A 24,559-nucleotide genomic window follows, 5' to 3' on the forward strand; every position below is an offset into this window, starting at 1 on the left:
TTCAAAATTTAGCTAGAGAAATTATTAGCTGCTTAAGTTCTTGAAGGAAATTATTGGTTCCATTTTGTACGTTCCTCTGAAAACTGAAAGGGTCAGGTGAACTCTAAAATTTGACTCTTGACACTATTTTCCTTTTGGTATAGCCTTACGACTATTTTCTTTTATAGACAACCATGATTCGTTCACAGCCTATAGTCAAGACGAGGGAATTCACGCATGAATTCAGAACATAGCCTAGAGAGAGAGAGAGAGAGAGAGAGAGAGAGAGAGAGAGAGAGAGAGAGAGAGAGAGAGAGAGAGAGAGAGAGAGGCGGGGATCGACGGCGCAAGAGCGAAACGGAAAATCCGTCCTCGACAATAAGCATCAGTCTCCGCGCCGATCTGAAGCTGTTTACGGACACATACGGCATTTTATAGAATATGCATCATTCATTTCTTTAGTGGCGAATTGACTGAAAACTTGATGTTTTTGTATAACGGTTAGAAGTGGAACTTGGGTAGCCGAAGTCTTGGGCGTATCTCCACTTTTGTCCATTTCTTTTCGAATTACTAAACAGCCGACGCTGAGCGCATCTGATCTATCCCGAGCGCCCGGCGCTGATGAGGGCTTTGTCGGTGTGATCCGTGCGCGATGGCCGCTTCGGGCGGACAGAAGAGTGAGAAGTTAGATGAAGCTCAGGCTCTAGCGAGGAGTTGCGCAGGGCGACCGGACTTTCTGCCCTGTGATGGACTATCCATCTGCGCCACACACAGCCACGGGAAGTGTTTCAAGCTGCACTGGTGCTGTCATCTGGGCTGGTGCCACTGTAAGTAGCCTACACGCATACAGCATCGTTGAGACGAGGATAGATAAAATCGAAATTCCTCAAGACTTAAAACTATCACCCACAAAGAGGAGTTTAATAGGTCAGCGCCTCTAACAGTTCACCAGTGTGGCAAGTAGGCTATTTAAAGCCTTTTTTAGAGTTTTTTTTTTAAGAGCTATAAGGTTATGTGAGAAAAATGTGTAAAGGACAAATAACAAGCTTTCTAAATATAATCCCCCCCCCCCCCCCCCCCCCCCCCTTCAAGGTACCTCTGGGTTGCAATAAAACGAAGATTTCATGCACAGTCTCAGGGAAATTCTTTTGTTCCCATTTCCCTTCAGTGTTCACGAACGCTGACGTCAGATAAGAGTTTCTTTAGTTTATTTTTAACCAGTTACAATTGAAGGTCTTACATTTGAATATAGTTCACTTAAAAATAACGGAACCTTAAACATCTATTGAAAGTTCCCACAAAAGGTTATTTACAGTGGAATTCTTTAAATTAGCCTATTAAAATGTGTTTGACACAAGAAAAACTGTTGCAGCTGGAACATTTGGTTTTAAAATGTAGCCTTAAAATGTGAATTTAGGCTACTGTAGGCCTGCTTTGAAATAATCAAAATAGCCTAATCAATAAGCAACAATAATAAAAAATGCATACACATCTAAGTGGTATTTTGCTAATCAGACATAAAATAGTCATTAATCTGCTATGTATTTTGTTTTTCCGGTAGAGAACGTAATAGCATCTGCTTATCACATATTCTCAGAGGGATGGGGAATCTTGCGTTTGTGTCACTTATGAAATATTAAACAAGTCGATAAATGATGCATACACATCTTATGACGTACCACCACAGTTTGTGAATGTGCATCTAGTTTCTGCTCTTCTAAGCAATAATAGATAATAGAAGTAGATGGGAATACATCTGATTAACATTTTATGATTTCAATGGCAAATAAAGAAAAGAAAAGCGAAATAAATACAGATACACAGCAACAGCTGCAATATGGTTCTGCATTAGAGTTAGTAATCGACAACTTTATTTATTGCTATGTGTGATCATGGACCACAAAACCAGTCACATGGGTCAGTTTGTTGAAATTGAGATGTATGCATCACCTGAAAGCTGAATGAATAAGCTTTTTATTGATGTATGGTTTGTTAGAATAGGACAATATTTGGCAGAGATACAACTATTGGAAATCCAGAATCTGAGGGTACAAAAAGATCAAAACATTGAGAAAATCGCCTTTAAAGTTGTCAATTTATGTTTGCGATTGTGCTGCATCCACTCACAAAAATAAATGTTTTATATATTTACAGTAGGAAATTTACAAAATATCTTTATGGAACATGATCTTTACTTAATATCCTAATGATTGTTGGCATAAAAGAAAAATCAATAATTTTGAGACATGCAATGTATTGTTGGCTATTGCCACAAATATACCCGTGCGACTTGTGACTGGTTTTGTGATCCAGGGTCACATATGGACACCAATATCTGGAGATAACCATGATCAGATGCACCTTATACCACCGTTGGAGGGAGCTGTTTCTTTTTTCAAGTATACTCTCACATACTATCCCATTTCCCTGCTCTAAACTGCTAAATGTGGACTACAGTAGGCTATAAGGCATTATGCATTTTCTGTAACTTGACTTAGATGACTAATTCAAAGAGACACCTGGGTCTTTCTCAAAATATGGTGACAAACCTGTCACTTGAGATTTCAGCCACGAAAAAGTTCGAGAAATCAATATCATTATATAAACCAACTATCATTTAAAACCTAACATTGTTATAAATAATATGCAGTGGTTTGACTATAATGTTTGTTTAAAAGAAGAAAAAAATAATAATAATAATTTGCAAGGTGCCTGAAAAACCCTTTGTCACCTTCACCTAGAATGACATTTACAGATATTTCATTCATTTATTGCTCTTTTTTCAAGCAGTGCAAGGTCTAGCAAGTTACATTGATTAATGTGTGTTTGACATTTTGTGTGATTAGTTTTCATTTACAAAATATTTAATGGCATTATATATTGATTTTATTTTAATCAGTGTTTTGAGACATGAAGTCGTGTTGTTCCTTTTATTAAAATGTATCACTTGTTATAGAGGTGTTACATCCCGTACGTAATTGGTGAACTAAAAAAATTAAGTAAAATCATAATAAGACAAAAACTCAAAGCAAAACTTTGACACCGGTCAAGATTTTTGAGAATGATCCATTACAGTATCTAACTCAAAAGAAGACTCGTAGGGACTTTACAACTGAAGTGAAACTTGCTAAGATTGTACTCTATAATGAATGTGCATTATAGAGGAAGGCAATAGAGAGATAAAGCTGAGCACTGGGATGTCTTTATAAGGTAGTGATAAGATCAGGCCATTTCTGGTGTCAGGGGTGTCTGATAAAAAATGGCAGTCATTGTGAGGCTAACAAATGTCATGTGACTGTGAAGGAGGGTGCAGATTCTTTAGATTCCTTCAACCTCACTGTGAAATAATTATCTCAAAATGTGTGTGTATGTCTGTCTGAGAGAGAGAGAGAGAGAGAGAGAGAGAGAGAGAGAGAGAGAGAGAGAGAGAGAGAGAGAGAGAGAGAGAAATCAGTGGGAGCTTTTTAAGCACTTTCCCCCGGTTTCACAGACAAGGCTTAAACCTAGACCCAGACGTACTAAAATGCATTTTTTAACAGTTTTAACCGAAAGCAACTTTCACTGACATATGTCAGTGTGATTGTTTTGTCTCAAGATGCACACCAGTAATGTTTCTTTCTAAGGCACGTTTATAAAAGTCACTTAAATGTCCTATTTGAGCTAAGGCCTAATCTAAGCCCTGTCTGTGAAACCAGGATCAGCAGTTTTTCTGCCAACAGACTGTCTGGTTCTTAAGTCTCACTTCCTGTTTAAGATTGGCACAGCATCACTCTGACGAATTATGAAAGAAAAGTTCTGTGAAGCCAGTATCCACAGTCAAGCAAAACCATTCTTGGCTAAACTGTGTTTCAGTCAACCCCCACATCTTGACTTCACTAACGCCTTCCTAGTTTTAAAACAGAGGGAGAAGAACTGTCAAAACGTATGTACCTGACTTTGTTTTCTTACGATTAGCTACGTACAACCCTGTGACGTATATGTAGCTCTGAAATGAATACATCTAACAGTTTTGCTTCTTTTCTGACTGACACATTGAAAAGGAAATTAATCAGGAAATGACAGGAAGTTCACATAACTCTTTCAGAGGTCAAGCGCTAGACTGGCCTTGTTGTTAAGTTGGGCTTTTTATCTCAGCTTTAAAAGGTCAGCACAATTTATTCCAAGCTTAAGGTCTCAGCTTTGGCTTTGCTTTTTTAAAGTTCAACCTTTCTCTTTCAGAAAAAAAATTATAACGGTCAAGTCTTTGAGCTTTTAGCCTCACTTAATATAAAATGACAAAGTACAACATCAAACTCACCCACCATTCGAAACTGAATTGATAATGCCAGTTAAATTCCAATTAAATTCCTGAATTTGAATTGATGTATCAAAAGAATAGAATAGAATAGAATAGAATAGAATAGAATAGAATAGAATAGAATAGAATAGAATAGAATAGAAAAAAAAAAACGCTGGGAGGAAAAGCAGACTGTGTAGTTGTCAAGTCAAGTCAAGTCAAGTCACCTTCATTTATATAGTGGTCTTAACAATACAGATTGTTTCAAAGCAGCTTCACAGTGATAATAGGAAAAGTCACAGAGATTGTTTTGGCAGCATCTTGTATAGTGTGACCATTACAGGAATTATTACATTAGTGGCAATATGTCTACCCAGACACACCCACACCACAACTGTAAAGTTCAGTTGTCACAGTAATTAAGCCATTATCTGTTCTCATTAGAGGGAGGATGTTTATGTCTGCAACACTATGAATATTATGTAAACATGCTAAATTTTAATTTGATACTGCGTGCAGTGCCGCATAGGCTCTCGGGCGGAACCAGTGCTGGTTAAAATGGAATGACAAGGATCCTCCTAGGAGCTTGACTGACATTTGCCCTACTTGTGAGCTGAATTGCATTAGTTGTGCCTTCTTTCATGACCCAGCAAAGTTATTACCAGTATATCACAGAAACTCTTTCAGGTGCTCAGCTAAAAAACACTGATAAATGAATGAATGAATAAATAAATAAATAAATAAATACATGTACATGAACTACTGATTTCAGTTTATGATTTTGTTTTGAGAGAAGAAAAAGACCTCTTCTAAGTGCTACAGAAGACATGAAACTACAGTACCACAGTATAAGAGATTGGTTACCAGGAATACATTTCTTATACAGATTTTATACATTTTACATTTCATTGTAAAAAAAAATATATTTTATTGCAGAATATAACTATTGACCCATCAGAATTCTATAGAGTTTGTACATTCTGTATATTTATACAGACATTCTGTACATAGCAAAGTTCAGGAGAAACATACAGTATTTAATGCTGTAGACATCTTAAAAAATATCAGCTGTGCAAAAACTTATCCCAAGATACCGCACAATACCATTGCTTGTTAGTCTCACACACAGTGACAAGAAGTCGTACAGTATAAAGCCCAGAGGCAGTTAGGAATGTATTTATACACACTTGCAGGAGTGAATAACTGAATACAGATTGGCTTTGTCCTTTGAGATTAGTCTTTTAGAGGAATTCTCTGCGAACCCTGGGGAATTCTGATGTTTTCTGCTCTCGTATTCCTCTTTTTCTGTCTTTTATTTGTCTTTGCTGTTTGGGTGCATGTAAACACAGCAGGTATTGTTCTTGTTTACCTCCCTAAAGGTTAGCAGAAAGATATGCGTTTCAGGGACTTCAAAACTTATAGGATGCTTTTAAGAGTTCACTAAATCTGCTGTTGGGGGTTCGATTTTTAGAAATGGAATTTTATTTCCGTATGTTTAAATTGTTGTTTTGCAGCCACCAGATGTCTGTGAGATTTAATATGAATGACATTCCTCCAAAGTGCAAAAACATAATGATATGCTTCAGTCCATTGGCCCTATTGTGTTGGTGTTCTGGGTGTTGTTATGCTATTCTGTAATTGTCAAGCTCTGATGAAAAAGGAAGTGAGAGTGCTACGTTTGTCCCAGCGGGCTGTAGGGCAGGCTGTAGCACATTATTCAGGACTATGAGTTAGCTATGTTTAGTGTTAATACCGTGTCTAACCCGGACGCGAGCGGCGCAATGCGACACAACAAAAGACAATAGAAACCATTATAACCAGTGATGTTGTCTACACTGGATGCATCGTGCCACAACACGACAAATCCCCAACCTGAAACTGATGCCTTATTGTATTTATGATGTAGCCTAATCCAACTACTCTCGATACTTCTCAAAGGACAAATGGATTTGCAACGGTCGTGGCTGTAGACAGTTTCTAGCTGTTGCGGCACGATGTGACGCGTCAACGGTAGTGTCCAGTATAGACACGGTGTCATGGGGTCTCCAAAGGCCTGAGAAGCCACATAGTGCGAGCAAGGGTTATTATCATCAACTAAAACTAAAACTATTGAAATCATTTCTGTAAATGTAAATACAATGACTAAAAATTCAACTAAAATTAACATAACAAAAAATATTACAAAATAATAATATAATATTTAAAGCTAATTCAAAATATTAATAAAACTAAAATAATTACATAGTTCTGGCATGAAACTCTAGATGGTGCAGGCTGATCTTCAGGTCTTTAACTTAGCTGTTAGCTGTAAGCGAATTAGCTCAAAAAAGGGAATATATAATTAATACTGGTTATGATCAATTATTACCTACATATTTTAAAAAGGGGATACATACAGTAGCCCATGTATTTGTATCTATATATATGGATAATTAATTACAACGAATTATAATCAAGTATGAATATACAGATAGGCTAGAATAGATCAATTTTCTGAATAATCTTTAACAGAATTAATTTCACATCGTATAATCTGTTCGTCCACCAAACCGACAGTACGATCTTCTTATCAACTCTCATGAAAGGTTATTCTTCTGGTCATGGAGACTAACTTTCCTGTTCTATTAGATTACTATAAAGTACTCAACAATATAAAAGCTTGTAGCTTAAGATCTCACATTAAAGAGACTTTGTTAGGTGAGCAGGAGACAGAGGCAATCAAGTATAATGGGTTTTAATAAATGAAACTACAAATACATACGACTATACTTAAACAAAGAATCCATATAAACAGAGTAACGAAAAGTAAAGAAAGAAAGAGAGAGCAGATCACAGAATGGCAAATATCACAAACACAAACCTTTGAGAGCCAGCAAAGAATCAAATCACCTTAAAGCAGGGGCAAACAATCTTAAACGCATCTAAATCTCGATAGAAATAATACTTGCATGAATCTTTGGTGCTGAGCAAGAATGTGTGTGTGTGTGTGTGTGTGTGATGATCTTAGCTGTGTCCGTGAGTTTGAAGCGCTCTTTCGGTTCTTCCGGAGAGCGTGTCGTTCGCGGGAAGTTTAAAAGCTTCACTTGAAAGCAAAGTTGCTGGAAATTCAGGATAAGTCCATTTCACCTGGAGATAGAAATGAATGAGCACGGAAGAAAGACTAAAACGTAAGACAAGACCAAGAAGTAAGACGTAATAAGTAAGATGTAAGAACTAAGAGATGAGCCATCATCCTTGTCCTTTAAGGAAGACTTAGTCCACACCTGTTTTGGGGGAAGTGACCAATAACACTCAGAAACTTTTAGCGGTAGAGTGTTTCTTTGTCTCCTTCTGACAGCCTAATTTGCATGTTTTATGATGGTGTCCAGAATTGGTAATTTCTACTCCAAAGGATATACTCCATAGTATAATACATTTTATCGTAACCTACTATATATATATATATATATATATATAGCTAAGGCAAACCGAGAGGTTTAATTCGTATGTCTGGAAGATACAAAAGTAGAGATACATTCTTACACTTGAATATAAGCGTTTAGACTTCAACTAGCACAACTAGAAAGTCATAACTAGGCTAATATGAGGTGGGAAACATACATACACACAGGACTATATCGTATACATTTTGGAATGACTATTACGAGTTAAATGGAAATAATGTTTGTGTATGTATATTGGTGCATCTCTCAGATGTCTATCCATGCCACCTGGCCTCAGTGCCTGCCGTGGGAGGGGAGTTGAGTTGATAAAGATCTTTTTGAAGCTCACAATGGAGTTTGGAGGTGTTTCTGTGTAACCTCTGCCATGCCACTAAAGACTCATTGGCGCTAGGCCTGTGATTTACATGAATGAGTCCAATAGGTTAAAAGCTTTCTGAAGCTTAGAATGAATAAGTCATCGTGATTTGTCCAGACGCTACATAGCACAGCTGATTGGTTGCTGTTGCATCAGCGGCCAATGAGCTTGCTGCTCAAACATTCAAATACTCTGCAGCACGCTTTCAGAACCCGCCCCCTTCCCCAGCTCCACCTGTATAGATCTGCTACAGGGTAATCCATGTATGTTACATGTGCAACAGCAGCATGTCTTACATGCTCACAGCAATGTCTGTGAATGTATTGGCAGTAGCAAGTCTCAGTACTTGCTCTGCAGAAGCAGCAGCAGCATAGCACATCTATTCCGCCAAGACCAAATACATTAACATTGCCATATCCATTACCATTACCATGCCAATCTCTATTACCATACCAATCCCCTGAGATATGTCATGACAAGAAATGGTTAATCGTGAATCCCTAGGCACCTAAGTGCATACAGTGTAAGCTGATCAATAGGGCCTCCAGGACCCTCAGTGCTTACAGTATAAGTTGATCACAAGGTGCCCCAGGGCCCTCAGTGCTTACAGTGAAGGTGATTGCCATATAGCACATACAGTGTAAGTTGACCAGTTGGGCCTAAGTACTTACAGTGAAAGTTGTTACTAGGGTCCCCAGGGTCGTCAGCCTATGTAGTGCAAGATCATCACTAGCGGCCCCAGGCCCCTCAGCATATACAGTATAAGCTGTAAGTTAACCACTATAGGGCCCCTTCAAAATATTTTAAAATAATTTTTGGACTGGTCCAAACATTTTATTTAGAGAAACGAGAATAATGATTGTGATGTTCAGAAGTCTGAATCTGATTAAGCCTAAATATAATCTTGCTCAAATTATTGTTAAAAAATGAATATGATGCTCAGTGTAGCATCATATAAGCACAGCGTGAGATGATGGTCAGTCTGTTCTTGAAGCCAGCCTGGACGGGCTAGTAAACCTCTAAGACACACACAGATAGAGAGTGAGAGTTCCACCTGCGAGGAATTCACACTAAGGGATTTTCATGGCCTTCATGATCAGTCTTCACCCAAACCCACCTTCGCACTTTTCTGGGAGCAGTCCAATGTGTAATTACAGATGATCAGGACAGAGATATAGTGTAGGAGTGTAGGACTCATCTCCTCTCATCTGTGACTTCACTTTTCCAATTATGGTTCTCTCTCAACCTTTTATCAAAATACGTATTTCACACAGTCTGAAAGGCAGCCACCCTCACCAGGTGGTTCTTGACAGTCTGTTATGAGAGTGCAACAAGACAGACGCAAATCTCAAGTTGTGTTAGGCAAATCCTTTAAATAGAAGCTATATTTTTTCCAAATGCTCCAAACTTTTGTCATAGCAGCCACTCACTGTTAATATGAAGTATACACTGCAGAGAGAGAGAGAGTAGAGCTATCACAGTGAAAAGGGTTTTATGAGTGTACATCCTGACAGAACATCTAAAATATGAAAATAAAAATTGAAATTGTACATTATTTTATCACCGTTATGTCATTTCAATCCATATGCTGCTGTTGTTGTTGTTTTTCAAGGGGAACACAAAAATAGGATTTGTGAAGGATCATTGCACAACTATTTTCCATATAAAGGCAGTTCATAGGAACCATTAATCACATATCATTGAGTCATTGAGTTGAACTCAGTGTATGGAACTGTATTTTTATTTCAGAGAAGAAGGAGGGTCAAACAGGTTTGTGATAACATTAGGGTGAATATAAGGAAAGAAATGTTTTTTTTTGTGTGTGTGTGTGTGTGTGTGTGTGTGTGTGGGGAGTAATCCTTTAGCGCTACACACTGAAGCCATGAAACCTGTTGAGAAAGATCACCATAGCTGGTCATCAATCTATGTTCTGTTTTCATCTAGCTTAACTACCTTAACCAGACTTCCATAGTGAAACATCAAAATCATAATGTTGTTTGACCAGCTTCACCAAATAGGATTTGTTGGCGATTAACCTACAATATCAGCACAAAACTAGCAAGACCAGCACCAAAGCATATATAAGAATACAGTAAATACAATAAAAACTTACTCAAAATTTCAATATTGTAGACAGTCAAAAGTCCAAGTCATTGGTTTGCAATTAAGAGTTAGTTCAATCTAATGCACAAACAATGTTTAGAAGTCGCTGATTTGCATTATATCAATTTATTTCAAAAGTAACTGTGATTAAGTCAAAATTGTGCCTCTGTTGAATCGGATTCAAGTTTATAGTCTTAAGTGTTCATTTCTGAAAGCTTAGACTGCATGTGTGTAAAACAGGATATGGAAAGTCCTGGTCACATCCGCCTGGAAACCCTGATTGTACATCAGGCTTTGTTTACACAACATTTGTATATGCACAAGAAATCAAAGTGTGTTTGGCTTGAGGCACACACCCTCGTATTCACTTGCGCATGCGTCGCGTCTGAACACGTTGTTGTCTTTGGAGCTCTATCGATTTGATTTATAATTCTTGATTTTCTCTTTAAACTCACTTACAACGAACATTTTCCACTTTTCCTCACTGAGAAGCACTACTGCTCAAACCTCATAGTTACAACGTGGACTGTTGAGCAGACGCGTCTCAAGCCTATTAGTGATCCAATGCTGGATACTCTTATAGGTTATGTCCGTGGATCACGGCTGAACGCGTCTTCTCCACACTCACTTACAAACAAACATTTATTTTTTATTTTTTTCGCCTATCGTGCGTCTACTCTACACCTGTACCACTAAAAAGACAGATTATATCCAAGAGTTTAGTCATAAATTAGTATTAATATTGATAGCATCACTGGTAGCGTCGTTGCTAACTTACTGTCCATCTGTTAAAATGGCGAATATATCAGATGTAAGTAGTCTACCTTTTGGTGCAGGTGAGGACACATTTGAGCTGCACGCATTGCAGTCCGAGCTGGAAGCTGTTGAGAAACAGATCCACGACCTTTTAGTGAGACAAGCCGAGCTAAGAGACCGGCGGTTAGCTCTTGAAACATCACACGCCGATGCACACAAATCAGTGATTAACGTTACTAACCCGCTGATTCCGACCTCGTCTACTCCGTGCATTACTCAGCATCGGTCCCGAGCGCCGAGGTCGCGATCAGCCATGGTCTCGTTCACTCCGGCTCCAACACGCCACCACGAAGCCTGGATGATTCCGCAGCGGAAGACGCGAGTCAGGTCTAGACCAAGACTCTCTCCGACCCTCACGGTTTTCGAGTTATCCACACAAAACCGCTTCTCCCCTCTTCGCGAAACAGAATGCGATGCTATGATCATCGGCGATTCCATCGTTCGACACGTACACGCTATGTTAGGTAAAAGTAAGGTGCACAGTCACTGCTTTCCTGGTGCTCGTGTTTCTGAAATCGCCGCTCGCGTTCCCGAGATTCTGAACAGTGACGAACGTGTCGGAACTGTGGTCCTGCACGCGGGAGTGAACGACATCAGGCTGCGCCAGACGGAGGTTCTGAAGAAAGACTTCAGGAATCTGATCGATACGGTACGCAGCACATCGCCCGAAACAACGATTATTGTGTCAGGACCGCTTCCCACGTACCGACTAGGACATGAAAAGTTTAGTAGACTATTCGCGCTAAATGAATGGTTAATGTCATGGTGCAATGAGAAGAAACTGCTCTTTGTAAATAATTGGAATCTGTTTTGGGAGCGTCCTAGGCTTTTCCGTGCCGATGGCTTACACCCAAACAGATTCGGAGTGGATCTTCTGTCGGATAACATCTCCAAAATGTTAAATACCGTTAGATGACTAGTTACCAAAAGTCCAAATCATATTCTCTGCTGCACCAATTTAACTGATATAAATACTAGTGTAGAACATTGCATAGTGAGATCAAATAATAAATCTACTGCAGGATCTAGGAAAAATCTAATTGTTATTAAAACAGAAAATGTTGCTATTAGTAAACAAAAACAATTTCTAAAGCTAGGTCTTCTAAACATTAGATCACTCACACCTAAGGCAGTTATTGTAAATGAAATAGTCACAGATAATAGCTTCGATGTACTTTGCCTTACTGAAACCTGGCTTAAACCAAATGATTATTTCGGTCTAAATGAGTCTACTCCATCTGGATACTCCTATAAGCATGAGCCCCGTCTGATTGGTCGTGGCGGCGGTGTTGCAACAATCTATAGAGATATTCTCAATGTTACTCAGAAAACGGGTTATAAGTTTATTTCGTTTGAAGTACTTGTACTAAATGTTACGCTCTTAGATGTTAGAAAAAAATCCCTATTATCTCTAGCCTTGGCTACAGTATATAAACCGCCTGGGCCTTACGCTGATTTCCTAAAAGAGTTTGCAGATTTTCTCTCAGATCTATTGGTCAATGTCGATAAAGCATTAATTGTTGGAGATTTTAACATACACGTAGATAATCCAAATGATGCGTTAGGGGCTGCGTTTACAGATTTATTAAATTCCTTTGAGGTCAAGCAAAACGTCACCGGACTAACTCATCGTCTTAATCATACACTCGATTTAATTATATCATATGGAACCGATCCAACCGATATAGATATCATTCCACAAAGTGATGATGTCACTGACCATTATATGGTAACTTGCATATTACGTACTGCTGTAATATGTCATGCGGCGCCGCGTTATCGACCAGGCAGAACAATCCTTCCATCCACCATAGATAATTTCTCAAATTGCTTATCTAATCTGTCTCAGCTGCTGCCTGAACCCAAACAAACAGATGAATTAGAAGAACTAACTAGCACTATGAGCACCATTCTCTCTGGAACACTGGATATTGTTGCACCCATTAGATTAAAAAAGGTCAGAGAGAAAATTAAAGCACCATGGTACAACAATACTACGCGTGTTCTAAAGAGAGAAACCCGTAATTTAGAGCGTAAATGGAAACAAACTAATTTAGAGGTCTTTAGAATCGCGTGGAAAGACAGTATGTCACGTTATAAAAAGGCCCTAAAAGCGGCCAGGGCTGAGCACCTCCGCAAACTAATAGAAAATAACCAAAATAATCCAAGGTTTTTATTTAACACCGTGGCTAGACTAACAAATAAACAGACATCACCCAAACAAAATATCCCGTTACAGTTTAGTAGTAATGATTTCATGAACTTCTTCACTGAGAAAATAGAAAACATCAGAACCACAATTGTAAACGTTCACTCTTCAATCGCGCCTTATTATTCAGCCCCGCAAGAACAATTGTCAATTATCACCCCGCAAGAACAATTACAGTGCTTTACAACTATAGAACAAAAAGAGTTAAATAAACTTATCATTTCATCTAAAACAACAACATGTTTATTAGATCCTATACCAACTAAACTACTGAAAGAAGTGTTACCTGTAGTGGAAGAGCCTCTCCTCAATATTATTAACTCGTGACTATAAACTTCCAAGAACATTTAAACTGGCAGTTATAAAACCTCTCATTAAGAAACCACAATTAGATCATAATAATCTAGCAAATTATAGACCCATTTCAAATCTTCCATTTATGTCTAAAATACTAAAAAAAAGTTGTGTCCGCTCAACTGAACTCTTTCTTGCAAGAAAATGACATCTATGAAAAGTTTCAGTCTGGATTCAGGCCGCACCATAGCACTGAAACTGTGCTCGTTAAAATCACAAATGATTTACTTTTAGCTTCTGACCAAGGCTGTATCTCAATACTAGTTTTACTTGATCTTAGTGCTGCGTTCGATACTATAGATCATACAATACTCTTAGATCGACTACAAAATTATACTGGTGTTCAAGGACAAGCATTAAGCTGGTTCAGATCATACTTATCAGACCGCTACCATTTTGTCTATTTGAATGGAGAAAAATCGATCATAACTTCAGTAAACTATGGAGTGCCGCAGGGATCTGTGTTGGGCCCTCTATTATTCTCAATATATATGATGCCACTTGGAAATATTATAAGGAAACATGGAATTAGTTTCCATTGTTATGCTGATGACACTCAAATCTATATTTCATCACGGCCGGATGAAAACGCTAAATTATCCAAATTGACAGAGTGTGTTAAAGATATAAAAGATTGGATGACGCGTAATTTTCTTTTATTAAATCCAGACAAGACAGAGGTAATACTTATCGGTTCAAAAAACCGCCCACAAAACCTCTTACAATACAACTTTAACATCGTAGGATGTCCTGTTACTTTATCCTCTACAGTAAAAGACCTGGGTGTTATACTCGACTGTAACCTGTCTTTTGAAAATCATATTTCATATGTTACAAGAACAGCCTTTTTCCACCTTAGAAACATTGCTAAGCTACGTAATATCCTATCAGTTTCTGATGCAGAAAAGCTAGTTCATGCATTAATGACCTCGAGACTAGATTACTGTAATGCTTTATTAGCTGGTTGTCCTGCATCCTCAATAAACAAGCTACAGTTAGTCCAAAATGCAGCCGCTAGAGTTCTTACTAGATCAAGAAAATATGATCGTATAACACCGATTTTATCATCACTGCATTGGTTACCTATAAAGTTCCGTATTATTTACAAGGTATTGCTACTGACTTATAAAGCCCTAAACGGCTTAGCTCCAGTCTATTTAACGGATCTTCTATCGCCCTATAATCCATCGCGCTCTTTAAGATCAATAAATTCGAGGCTTTTGGTCATACCTAAGATATCCAGATCAACCAAAGGAGGGAGATCATTTTCACATTTAGCTCCAAAACTCTGGAATAGCCTTCCTGATACTGTTCGTTGCTCAGACTCGCTCTCCCAGTTTAAAACTAGATTAAAGACGCATCTTTTCGGCCAGGCATTCATATAATATTTTTAATCTTACAGTTCAAACTACAATCCGGCCTCTAGTTCATAAATGCCAGAGGAGAACTGGCCCCCGACTGAGCCTGGGTTCTCCCAAGGTTTTTTTTTCTCCATTAGGTCACCTGATGGAGTTTTAGGACACCATTAGGTCACTTGATGGAGTTTTTCGGTTCCTTGCCACTGATGCCTTTGGCTTGCTCAGTTGGGGATATTTTGGGGATATTTAATTTTATTTTATCAATCAATAAATTCCACTTGAAACAAACCTTGTTGTATTATTTTAATTTAATACTGTGAAGCTGCTTTGATACAATCTGTATTGTGAAAAGCGCTATACAAATATACTTGACTTGACTTGACTTGACTTGAGGTCATGGTGCAAAGGACCCTAGGTTGAAATTACTCTGAACCATCCCTTTAATGAAGTCACGATTACTGAACCCAAGCTTTTAGATGATAAATAATGAACTTGCGAAAACATTTAGTTCAGTGGCACACACCCGATGTAGAAATTATTATTTTATTTTCATTATAATTTTTTTTTTTTTTTTTTATCAGACAACATACAGTTTCAGCATACAGATCAGACAACAGTTTACTCAGTCTGGGAGATGGTGACGGATAGACTATAATACACAGGCATTTCCTTTCAAGGGCAGTAGGAATGTTTTTGCTCCCTTGTACCTAAGAAAGTCTTTTTTTATTGGAAGCTTAATCTGAAAAGACAGACATGATGGTTACAATTACAGTGGCTGAAGAATACTTGTTTTCAACAGGATGTTGATGTGATTATTACACAGGAAGGTTTTTTCTTCATGGCTAAGAGTTTTTGTACAGGCCTCAAGGCATCTATCATTTCACATTTCACACTTGACTGCAAACACTGCTATTTCAGATCCATAGTGATGTGGAGGCAATTGTTAAGTAGATACATTCATCCTTTTTTCAAATTCTGTAGCTTGGCAGTTGAAAAAGTGCAAGTCTACAGTCTCAAAAATTGCCAATGACTGTACTGAATGGTGGGATTAGAAGCATTGGTTATTTTTCCTATGGTTAACTGGTACAAGTCTTTTTTACTTTAAAAAAAAAAACATATCAATGAGGTAGGCCTGTTCTGTCTTCTTTTTCCCTCCAACACAGATTAGCATTCATCCTACCACAGCTAACATGACAAATCTGGGCATATAAACAGTCTATTTAAGTGGATCCCTTACATCACATGCTTTGAATTAAATTTATGTCATGGTCTGTTCATATGATTCAGATTCATTCAAGTTCCCTGTACAGTTTTTTCTTATTTTGAATGTCCTATTTAAAAAAAAAAATTGGGTGGGATTTTTGCCTTTATTGTAAAGGATAGTAGACAGGAAGCAATGTGGGAAAGAGAGAGAGGGGCAGAATAGGAAAAGTACCTCTAGCCAAGACTCGGTCTCAGGTCGCCTGAAGCACAACCACGCCAAGTGTCAGTACACTGCCCACAAGGCTATTGGCTCCAACAACATGCTCTTTATTATATACAGTATAAGCTAAACAACCCCTCCCAGTCCTTGTTCTCGTAATTAGCTAAATAAGACCGGTATTTAGGCTGACTTCATCTAAATAAAGCATACACAGGACTGAGAGACTGAAAGACTGAAAGAAATAGCATTACCAAGGAAGAACAGACATAATGAAAAATTCAGTGTTTATCTAATCTTCAGATTCTCATTGGCTTCCAATCACATTACAAATTGGGTGTGAAGAAAGAGAGACAGAAAGAGATGTGTTTGTCTGGAAAGTAGTTTGTTTGGCAAAGCAGAACGGTTTACATTAACCTGCAACTGATGTCTGTAATAAGAGCTCATTCTATGTCTGTCAATGCTGTTTGAGGTGTTTCCCCTTTTTTAGGGGTTAAAATGAATGGTAAATCTAGAAGGTGCAAAAAATAACGGGACAGAGCAGATAAAAGCGAAATGCTTATTCGGACCAGATGTCTGAGACACCACACAGCTTTATTTCATCTCTAAATAAGAGTAGAGATTTGGATTAGATGGAAATGATTCTTACTCCAGCTTTACAGCCAGCTGGGCATTGGAATGTTCCAGAGTTAAGAATCCATTCCATCTCTGTAGGGAATTCTGCCTTTGAGATACTGGTTATCACACTCAAACTTCTTTCACTGCATGGGTGAAATGCAGTGGAATTGCTTTTAGATGAGATACACCTTGTGAACTTTTTTTACAAGAGACTGTTAAGACTGACTGCAAAAAAATGCTCCAAAAACTATGGAGTTAAATGAGAACAAAATTCTGTATTATGAATGCTTGCTTTTGTCACTCATGATTAGATGCCTCAAGTGCTCCTCTTTCAGATATCCAGTGATTTGTGGGTCAATTAAATAATGCTCATATTTGTAATGATCTATGAATTTATCCAAATTCATTCATGATTGGCATGTTTATTATTTCTGAATTAAAATTCATTTTTGTGTTTTTGGGGGTAATATATTCAAAAATGTGAGGCTGATACAATTCTCCTGATAAAAATAAAAATAAAATAAAAGACTTATAAAAGACCTATAAAATATTATTAAGTAGTTTGAGAATCTTTTCTATTTTTTTTTTTTAGTATTAGAAATTATTTCTGACTCACTAATATATATTATATATTTTTTTTCATAACCTTGAATTCCCTTATACATGTCTGTTCTATGATCTCTAAAGTTGAAAATATGCCACATTCTCTCTTTGCTGCACAAAAGAGTGCTGGTTTCGAAAGAATCAATTCTGTCCTCTGTGAAAGAGTAACACTTTCAGATTAGTACATTTGTACAGTACAAGTATCTGGCAACTTATAACACCATCTATCACAGCTATCACTAGCACAGCAGGCAAATCAGTGTGAGCTCAATAATATAACAACTCTCCAATGGGATTTGAATATAAGTTTTCAGCACGAACATATTTATTCTTGCTCAACCTCATTTTTCTCGAACCCACCTTTCGTCATCTATTTTTTGAGTGAGTTGTCTCACATTCAGTCAAGGATATCAGTGTCTTATGCTGCTCACATATTCTTTGTTTTGGGGCATCTATTGCATTCAATACATATGAATTATGTACATTATGAATGTTATTCTTTGCTTTTGAAAGGCAAAAAGCTCCTCTTTTTCTCGTTACAGGTAAATACGTCTACCAACCCATGACCAGTGTATGCCAACTTCCCAGCACACTGGTTCCAGTTGACCCCTCAGGTCACACCCACACCATGAACCTGTCCATCTCCCTGGCTGAACGCTTTCTTAGGACGGCTCCCAAGTTCCGGGCTCCACCCTGCCTAGAGTCTCCCAAGTTCTGTGTTATCTCTGACCTCTTTGTGGATGATTACATGGTCAAACGTATCAACGGTAAGATGTGTTATGTGCAAAGGCCGCTTCCACCTACACCGAATCCCACACACCAACCCCAAACGCCGGCATCTCAACCTGCACCCCAACGTACCAACAAGCACAGACAGCAAGTGGGCCCAACTGTTAAACACGGTCAACCAAACGAGAAGATCTCAGGGCCTAAAATGGACCACTGCTCCTCTCCCTCCAGCTCAGAAGACTCTGGAATAAATGCATTGGGTCTGCACTACATGGAATCATGCGATGAGGACTCCTGCGTGGATGATGATGATGATGAGGAAGAAGAGGATGACGAGCTGAGTAGTGATGGGGACTCCAGTCCCGCTAGCCTCTGGGACCAGGATGAGTGCACTTTACTGTCACCGTCCAAATCAATGGTTGAGATCATTGAGAAGATTGAGACTACTGTTTGACGTGCCTGTCAGTTAATGCCACAGTTGGAATTCTTTAGTCACGGAAACACTTCTCTATACTATCCTATCTGCAGGTGCATGAGTTCGATGAGCCAGTGCAAGCACACACTCCCTGTTATGGCAATGCCATCTGAGGTTGTCCCAGAAAAACCCTTGAGAGATGAGTCATGGAGACTTCCTGTACTTACTACAACTCTCATTTTCCCTATAGTCTGTTACGCATGGTGAGGCTAATGTAGGTTACACTCAAGTAAGTACGCTGACATACACATATCGTCAGAACTATGACCAAATGGGACTCAATACATGATAGAATATTTCATGGATGAACAGATGTATCAAAGTCAAACTCAAAAACATGAGGCTACCCAGGGTATGTCTTTCCCTAGAGAGCTCAGCCTCTGTCCAATGCATTTAAGTGGAAGAGGGGATGGCTGATGCAATATGGAGAGATCTAGACTAAGACGGTCTGTGTGTGTTAGGAGGATAGAGAGTGCTACAAAGATAGAAGGAGAAAGAGTGAGGCAGAGAGAGAGGCTTTCAGCGTCCTGTTAGCAGGATCAGTTAGAACAGTGGCTAAATCATGCATGAGCTCAGAGGACGGTAATGAAACTTTGTGATGAAAGGCGATTGAAGCTCTGTGCTTGAGGGAATGTCCTTTAGCTCAAACTCTCTCACACACAGAAATTCCCTAGAGGCTAAGGCAAGGTACATGAGGGTTTCTTGTCTGGCACTAGACTATGTGGGAAGGACCCATCCTCCCATCCTCAAAGTCCTAGGTTTTCCTCAAGGCTTTTTTAGGAGTGGCATACAACTTTTTGACAATCAGTTATAGAAGAAGTAGGTTTAAGATGAATTGAGAAAGAGGAAAGAATAAAATTGTGTAATTTGTCTCCTAGGAACCTCATTGTGATCTTTGTTTTGTCAAGCGCCTGTACCACTTTGTTTGAAGTATGTACTGTACATCGACAAAGCCAAAGGACTGTTTAGGGGCCGTTCACACAAGGGTCAGGGTCTTGCGTACATCTGCATTATTTTTTCAATTGTTGGTCTATGTAAATGTGATAGACAGATGTTATTTGTCTTTACAGAACATCTCAATGTTTTTTTTAGTTTTACAACAGAAGAGAAAAAAGTCATACAGGTTTGGAATGACATAAAGGTCAATAAATGATGACAGAATTTTTGGATGAACCATCCCTTTAATATGCCACATCAAGTTATGACAAATCGGAGGATTTAGCCAGGATATGTTCATTTAAATATGGACAAGTGTATTGAGGGTTTAAATTAGGAAAAATGTACAGAAAGTAATGCTCCTGTATCATTTATATTCATGCATTTTGGAGATACTGTTTACAAGCTTGCATTGCATTCAAGGTATCCGTTTCTTTTGAGTTTGTGCGTTCCAAGGGAATCAAACCCATGGCCTCGGCGTTTCTAGTCCCAGGCCTGATCAGGAATGCTATAAACCAGCCTTCAGGTCAGTTCCATTGCCCCTGTCTAGCTGTATTTAACGCAAGTACACACCCTGTGTGAAGAGCCCTTAGTGTCACTGAAATCACATCTTTGAGACCTTCTCTGGCTGCAACAGTTTCAGTTATTCTTAAGGGTCTAAGAACATTTACTCCATTCAGACATGACATTGCATCTCCAGGTCTCATTTAATACTTGTATTCAAGTTCATTTTATTGTATTGAGACCAAAAATAAGACAACCCAAGCACAGTTATAGACTGGCCAAAAATGGAGGGAAAAGTCAGGACTTGTGTGTCAAGAAGAGCTTCTTTACCTTGGTTTATTAAGCACATGAAACCACTCCAATGTGTTTGTTTCTGTGAGGACTTGACTTAGGGGTCAGCCATATTTTAGACCAGGGGTGCCCAGTCCTATTCCTGGAGATGTACCTACCTGCAAATTTCTGCTCCAACCCTGATAACTAAAAAATGTGTTTCGGCCATTCATTTACACAACAACAGTGTTTTGGAGGCCTAAACAAATGCAAAAACATGAATCTGTGTAAACGGTGATGGCATGCACATGCGTATTACGTGTTTAGTCTATAGGCATGCACGTTTGGCACAATTGCTCTGTAAAAGAATGCTTATGTGCAAAGGTGTGTTGTCTTTCTTTACAAAGTGACATCACCACCTACTTGCCTAGCATGCATAATACAGCGCTTTTAGTTGTTTTGTTTGTACAAAGAGAAAACGTTTCCGTTTTTACTCCATCGTTGTTGGATTCAGGAGCATCCAACACAGGTCGATCCAACACACCTGTCTGTAATTATCAAGTACTCCTGAAGATCTTAATTAGCTGGTTCAGTTGTGTTTGATCAGGGTTGGAGCTGAACTTTGCAGGAACAGATCTCCAGGAACAGGATTGGGGAACCCCATTTGTAGACAAAGTATGCATCCGAAATCGTATACTTATAACCATACTATATAGTTGGTGAAAAACCATACGAGACAAAAGAAGTATGTCCAAATTAACAGTACTCATAAAACTGTACCCGGATGACCTACTATTTCCGGTGAGATTCTGAAGTGTGCATACGATGGACACTTTACTATCCCATGAGGCCACAGGAGAGAAAGTTTGTAAATTGCAACTGACTCTGGGTCACATGATAATGAAAACATGGTGGATGTAGTAGGCCTACGTCCAGATTGCACTCATACTACACACATTCATACTAGAACATACTTTTTTAGTGGTTGCGAAGTAATTACTTATTCAAAGTTAGCACCTATTCAATGCGATTCAGGATGCAGCCTAAAGGGCCGTTCACACAGAATGCATAATTTTTTTCATTCCACTGCGTTACTTTTCCATTATTTTTCAATGTAAACGCTCTAGACGGACGTATTTAATAGTTGCGCTCTGGTCTTGCGTATTTTGCAGCGTCTCGCGCACGACAGTGTTTTTTTGTTAAAAACGCGGCACTCAAGTTAAAAGAACTTCAACTTTTTAAAAAAAATGTGTCTCTAGACCTTGCACTTTTTTTTCGTTCCATTGACCAGCATCTTCAACGTGTTTTGTGTGAACCGGCCCTAAGTGTCTGATCACACTACTGTCATTGCTGAGATGGAATACACTCCTACATGAAATATCAAAACTGCACAGAGAATTCACACATCAATGTCTTGCTCCATATTTATTAAAGGGATTTCAACTATGTTAACCAAAAACTTTATGACAGTATATTTGCTAATTATGGGACTATGAGCTGAGACTGCCAAGGATGTACTAACTGAATGAAAACCAATTGAAGTTATGGCTCAAAGATGTAACACTAGCTTAACGTCTGCTAAACCTATGTAATATATAAGCACATATTTAACCTCACTGCCTGAACAAAATGATCCATTTTGGAGTTATGCTGAAAATCTGATGGAAACTGTTCATCACTGAAGGAACACAATCCATAGATGGTGCAGGTGTGATTCTCTCATTGTTACAGAATGAATGAATATGACTATCCCTGTAGTTCTCTCTGCAGTTTCATATCAGGGACTGATACTGTAGCTACAAAAATATACTGTAGATACACAAATGTTTAGCAAATATTAAAATATACCCCATTTTCTTCTTTTTTCTTAAATCAATTATTGTTACTTACCTTTTTTTTCTTATAAAGAAATATTGAAAATAAGAAATGTTTCTGTCTTTTTTTTTCTGAAAATATGTTGATGTTAGTTAGTGGATCTCAGAAACTACCGTGATGTATTTCACAGAAACGTTTTTGTGTGATTCTTGAGCTGTTAAAGGCTAACTGCTTTGGCCTTTTAATCCTAGATAATCCTAGAGAAGTTCCAGTTCAATTTGCCACCTTCATTATCAGAAAAGAGGACATGTGGGAATCATAGAGGAATACTTAGCAAAGAAACCTGCTTGAAGCCATTGAAGCAGTAAGACCTTATGCCTACTTGGAAAACAGATGGGCCTACTAAAAGGAAACGGCTCCATGGAATACAAGACTATGAAACAATTAAATAACAAACAACAAAACTTCCTCTGTTGCTGTGCACACTTTTATCTCTGTAAGATTACACCTGGAGAACTAGGTTGTATTACAAAACCACAAATGGTCTGACCACTAATAAAAGTCACTGGTGACAAACTATGTACAATGTAACAAATGAACGGGTGTGGCTCTTGAATACCTGGTAATAATATAGGATAAATATCAATTAAATAAATTATCAATGAAAAATCCTACAAATAGCACATTTAATTTAGTAATGAATTAAAAAAAAAAGTTGGTCTAGTTGGTCTACCCTAGTGAAAAAAAAAAGGTATACTAAAATGTATTTAAAATAAATGTATTTATGCTAAGTGAACTACAAATACATACCCAGGGTTCTATGAGGTAGAGTAATTTTGTGATGATAAAGTGTGATTTCTAGAATTGGAAAAGTCATGGTTTATAAAAGTCAGAATTCAATTCAGTTTACTGTGTAAAGTTCATCAATTATGAAGTGAGTTCATTTCAGCTATAAAGCAGCTCTGCAGAGCTGGACAGTAACTAAGAACATTTTACTTGAGTACTGTACTAAAGTGCACTTTTTGAGTATCTGTACTTTACTTGAGTATAATTATTTTTTGGAAACATGACTTTAACTTCATCACATTTAAAAGACAAATATCGTACATTGCACTCCACTACATTTCTATCATGGTCCTAGTCATTATGTAGCAGCTTTGAAAGTCAGTGGATTAATTTTTTTTTCTTCTCTGAAAAACCGGCTTTTTTTTTTTTTGCAGGTGTCAAAAAAGCCTAACCATAAATCACTCTTGTAGGGTCATATGAAGTTCAATGATTTCCCAGCATTTTTTTTTTTTTTTTACACTGATTAGTTGATGGCAAAATGGAAGCACAGCCATACTTAGAAAGTATATTTCAGTTTATGATCAGTTTATGATTTATGAAGTCAAATGATTTATGTATTTGCCAACAATACGTTGACAAAAAAAATTAAATTTACTTTTGATACTTAAGTACTTTTAAAACTGATCCAGCTCAGTTCAGTTCTCATCAAATAGTCTCAGTACAATCAGATCAAAAATATTGCTGAATATTAAGTGTCCCCAAGTGTCCATAGATGGACCTATAGCCATAGAAGTGGCGGTGAGGAATGATTTCTCAGAGAGCTGCTCAGACAAAATCACCTGCTGGGACAATTTATTTTCAATTGAGAGTAGAGGGTGGAATGGAGAGCCGAAACAATTCTTTAAGCTAGAGAAATAGAGTGCCTGCATCACTGCCAAAATCTGTTACTGTGAAGAATGGTTAAAAAGGCAATGTATCATACTATAGATGGCTTGATGGCTGCTCTGTCAAGTCTTCGTCGTCAGTTAGGAACCTGGGTGTGCTCTTTGATACCAATCTTTCATTTGAAAGTCACGTTTCTAGTATCTGTAAAACCACATTTTTCCATCTTAAAAACATATCTAAATTACGCCATATGCTCTCATTGACAAATGCGGAACAATTAGTTCATGCGTTCATGACATCAAGGCTAGATAATTGTAATGCTATTATAGGTGGTTGCCCTGCAAGCTTAATAAACAAACTACAGCTGGTTCAAAACGCAGCAGCTCGAGTTCTTACCAGAACCAGGAAGTATGACCATATTAGCCCAGTTCTGTCAACACTGCATTGGCTCCCTATTAAACATCGTATAAATTGTAAAATATTGCTGATTACTTACAAAGCACTAAATGGTTTAGCTTCGCAGTACTTGAGCGAGCTCTTAACGCTTTATAGTCCTGCACGTCTATTGCGATCTCAAAATTCCGGCCAGTTGATAATACCTAGAATATCAAAATCGACTGCTGGC

The 24,559-nt window shown here is 38.1% G+C and overlaps 1 protein-coding gene across 1 annotated transcript; it reads left to right on the plus strand.

The window, feature by feature from the left end:
* The first annotated feature begins 289 nt into the window (after positions 1-289).
* On the plus strand, positions 290-21,411 carry LOC307147331 (UPF0524 protein C3orf70 homolog A). The gene is made up of 2 exons (XM_079852022.1): positions 290-806; positions 18,077-21,411. Exons 1-2 carry the CDS (start codon positions 632-634, stop codon positions 18,715-18,717), a joined length of 816 nt encoding a protein of 271 aa, XP_079708148.1. The 5' UTR covers positions 290-631; the 3' UTR covers positions 18,718-21,411.
* The last annotated feature ends 3,148 nt before the right edge of the window (positions 21,412-24,559 follow it).

This window comes from Squalius cephalus (genome assembly GCF_949319135.1).
Source record: "Squalius cephalus genome assembly, chromosome: 2".
In the NCBI taxonomy this organism is placed as follows: Eukaryota; Metazoa; Chordata; class Actinopteri; order Cypriniformes; family Leuciscidae; genus Squalius; species Squalius cephalus.